Source organism: Fukomys damarensis, unplaced genomic scaffold, assembly GCF_012274545.1.
Source record: "Fukomys damarensis isolate Sample0158 unplaced genomic scaffold, DMR_v1.0_HiC HiC_scaffold_23, whole genome shotgun sequence".
NCBI classification, from domain to species: domain Eukaryota; kingdom Metazoa; phylum Chordata; class Mammalia; order Rodentia; family Bathyergidae; genus Fukomys; species Fukomys damarensis.
This window is the reverse complement of record NW_022900935.1, coordinates 40540103-40543453: the sequence shown is the minus strand read 5'-3', so window position 1 is coordinate 40543453 and position 3351 is coordinate 40540103. Positions and strand designations below refer to the sequence as shown.

General features: G+C 60.5%; 1 protein-coding gene across 1 annotated transcript in view; it reads left to right on the top strand.

Moving 5' to 3' along the window:
• The first annotated feature begins 285 nt into the window (after positions 1–285).
• Positions 286–3351, top strand: part of Ca6 (carbonic anhydrase 6) — a 10779-nt gene continuing 7713 nt past the window's right edge. Inside the window, exon 1 of the mRNA XM_010638003.2 lies at positions 286–481. Within this exon, the coding sequence (XP_010636305.1) occupies positions 286–481 (196 nt within the window). The remainder of the gene's footprint in view (positions 482–3351) is intronic.

Here is a 3351-nt window from a genome sequence, read left to right as displayed (position 1 = left end):
CTCCCACTGCTGCTCCTGCCTCAGTTTCCCCCAAGAGATTCCCTGGGGAAACATCAAGTGTCCCCTTGGCTGCCGGGCCCTGGCTCATCCAGCATCCTCTGCGTGGCGGGCCTCGTGCTGTCTACACTGCGGCCCCTTCTGCAGACGGGAGTGTGGGGCTGCGCTTTCTGCCACACGGGAAGTTCCAGACCTGTGACCACCTGTGCTTCAAGTCCCCGCACTGACAGGAGGGTGGCGGAGCCAGTTGCTCTCTCGTCCTCCCAGGAAGGGGCCGCAACACCACACATGAACCTGCCGCCGAGTCCTCAAGAGGCAGCAGCGTGGACTCCTGAAGTCAGGGACACTGAGGCGCAGAGCAGTTGGACGACTTGCTCAAGGTCACGCGGCCAGGCAGAGCTGGGTCAGATCCCTGTCAGAACCCTGTGGTTCTGCTTCAGAACCCCAGCTCTTGACCTTGATCCCTTTGCCATCCTATGGGCTGGTGAGCTTTGTGGGTCTGTCATCCCCCTCCCACGGCTGGCCTCGGACTCACAGCGATCCTCCTGCTTCAGCTTCCTGAGTACTAAGATTGCCGGGGTGCACGCCTCGCGGGGCTTTTGGGGGCTCCAACACCTCGCGCGCCCTGTCAGGCTGGGTGCGGGGGCAGTGCATGCCCTTCCAGCTGGGCTCCGTTTGCCAGCGTGGCTGGTCCTTGGCACCCCACGGTGTGGCAAGTGCCCACAGGAACCCTGCCTGCCCTTTCTCCCTGCGTGAAGGACAGGGACGCTGCTGCCAGCGGTCTGAATGCCCCGTGTCCCCGCGCTGGCCCAGCAGACAGCCCGATCACGTGTCCAGGGGTGCCCGCCTGTGCACAGGTGCCAGAGCGGTGGGTGCAAACCGGGGAGGCCAGGCCGGGGCGTCTGCCTCTGGGACCCCAGATCAACTGGGACCCCGAGTCCTGCGCAGAACCCGGGGCCAGGCCATGTCCCAGGCCAGAAGTGCCAGTGGGGATCCGGGGGGCCGCACAGCCCGGGATGCCCCACACAGCTGGCAGAAAGGGCAGAGGAAGCAACCAGGAGCCCCGCTTCCTGCCGGCCCCTCCTCCCCGCCGTCCACAATGGCCGCTCTGTACCACTGCGGCTCAGGTGCGGTCCGGCCGCCCGGCAGGGACACGGCTAATTGGTAGGGCACGCCTGGCACATGGAGCCCACTGACAGGGACCATTGTGGGAGGTGTTGTTGTTCAGTGGGCGTAGGGCAGGGCAGATCAGCCAGCTGGACGGACGGGCTGTAAATTGTTATTTACACTTGCTGAGCCTTTAAAAGCAGAGCCGTCCTGGCACCCACACCGCTCCAGACCTCAGTGCCATGGGGACCCTGGCGACTCTAGTGTCCCTGCTCCTCCTGTGGGCCCAGGCCCCGTGCTGGTCCCACTCTTCCGAGTGGACCTACTCAGGTAAGGGTGGCCCGTGGGGCTTCCGGGCCCCCACATTGGTGTGGCGCCTCAGCTGGGTTTTCTTGCTATGGGGGATGAAACTCAGGACCTCGTGCTTGCCAGGCGGGTGCGGTGCCTGAGCTACGTCCCTCTGAGTACAGCACTCTGGAGGCTGAGGCAGGAGATGGCCTTTGGAGTTGGAGGCCAGCCTGGGCTACCCAGTGGGTTCAAGGCCAGCCTGAACTACATATTGAGACCCTGTCTCAAGACAGCCGCCTCACAACAAAACCCCCAAAACAAAAAAAGAAAGGAGTGGTGGGGAATGGAACCTAAGGCTACACCCCCAGCCCTTTTAATTATTTATTTTTGAGACAGGGTTTTACCAAGATTCATAGTGTCCGGGCTGGGCTCCTACCTCAGCCTCCCTAGAGTGCCGGTATAACAGGAGTGTGCTCTGATGTCTCCGAGTGAATGGAGAACAAACTGAACTCAAACTTCCATGCAGGAAAAGGAATGGCTCCCCCGCCCCAAGCTCCGGGTTCACGCAGGCCCAGTGCTTTAAGCCTTATCTCCCCAGGTGTTGGAAGCTTCTGAGGCAAAATCCATTTGCTTTTTTAGTCTGTACAAGCAGAAGGCTCAGTTCTTAGCGGGGACTTTAGCGGGGACCTGTCTCCTCCCACAGACGCTGTGAGGCTGTGAGCTCCCTTCCTGGAAATGTCCCCAGGCACAGTTCACCCAGAGCCGCTTCCATTTGCTATTTTTTGTTTTGTGACACAGAGTCTCACCTTGTAGCCCAGGCTGGCCTGCAGCTCACCGCAATCCTCCTGCCTCAGTCTTCCTAGTGCTGGGATCACAGGCGTGCACCACCACGTCCTGCTTTGCCCAGAGCTTCTGGACTTGACAGGAACCCATCTGCCTTTAGGTGGCTCCAGGCCACTGAGAGAAATCCTAAAATGTGACAGTTAAAGTCCTGGCAGGGCTGGGGATTTAGCACAGAGGTGCTGCACCTACCTCACAAGCGCAAGGTCCCGAGTTCGATCCCAGGTACAAACAAACAAAAAAGAAAGAAAAGAAAAAAAGAAGGTAAAGTCCTGGCATTTGGCACAGGTTCCACTCATAGGTGAGCTGAAGACAGGCCACTAGACGCCGGTGTCCATGGTCACAAAGGCATCTCCTCCTGCTCTGTGTTTTACTGGGCCGTGGAATGGGGGCCCCCCAGGGGCAGCAACAGGGGAACAAGCCACCCTGCAGGCCCCGAGTGGGCAAGGCAGGCCTCCCAAGCCAAGGGCAGTAGAGGTGGGACATCCTGGGTGCTCAGGGTCTGGAGCCACAGTGACCCTCCGGTGAGCCACGGCCAGGAGTGACACCTGCTGCCAGGCATGTCCCAGCTGTCGGCGTCCTCTGGCCAGGCCTCTGCCGAAGCTGCAGGCTGCAGGAAGTGGAGGGTTCCAAGGACGAAGGCCGGTCCTCCTGGCCTTGGTCCAGCTCAAGACTGAGCGTCCTGGGGGCCTGGGCACCCCTAGAACTGGGCAGATTCTGCAGGCCTGCCCTAATGAGCAGGGCCTGGGCAAAGGCATTTGACCCTGGAAGAGGAAGGAAGTTATAACTGGGCTGGGCTAGTAAGAGGGGAGGAGGGCATGGAACTTGAGCACTTATTTTTCTATCGAGTTCAATCCAAGAAGCTGAAAGGCTGACAGGAATGCAGCTCCTAAAACACCGCGACCCCTGAGTGGCTGGGACTACAGGTGCACGGATGTGCCCAGCTTCTCAATTTAAAAAGCCGTCCTTCCTGATGCTCCCCTGGCTGCCCTGAGCCATGGCTGTGGCCCCTGTGGTCTCTACCATCCCGGGGTTGCCGCCTGCAGCTTGGGGATGGGGCAGGGGCTGCTGCTGGGGCCTGGAAACGGCGCAGGGCCCGCGGGTCCTGGAAGAAAGCCC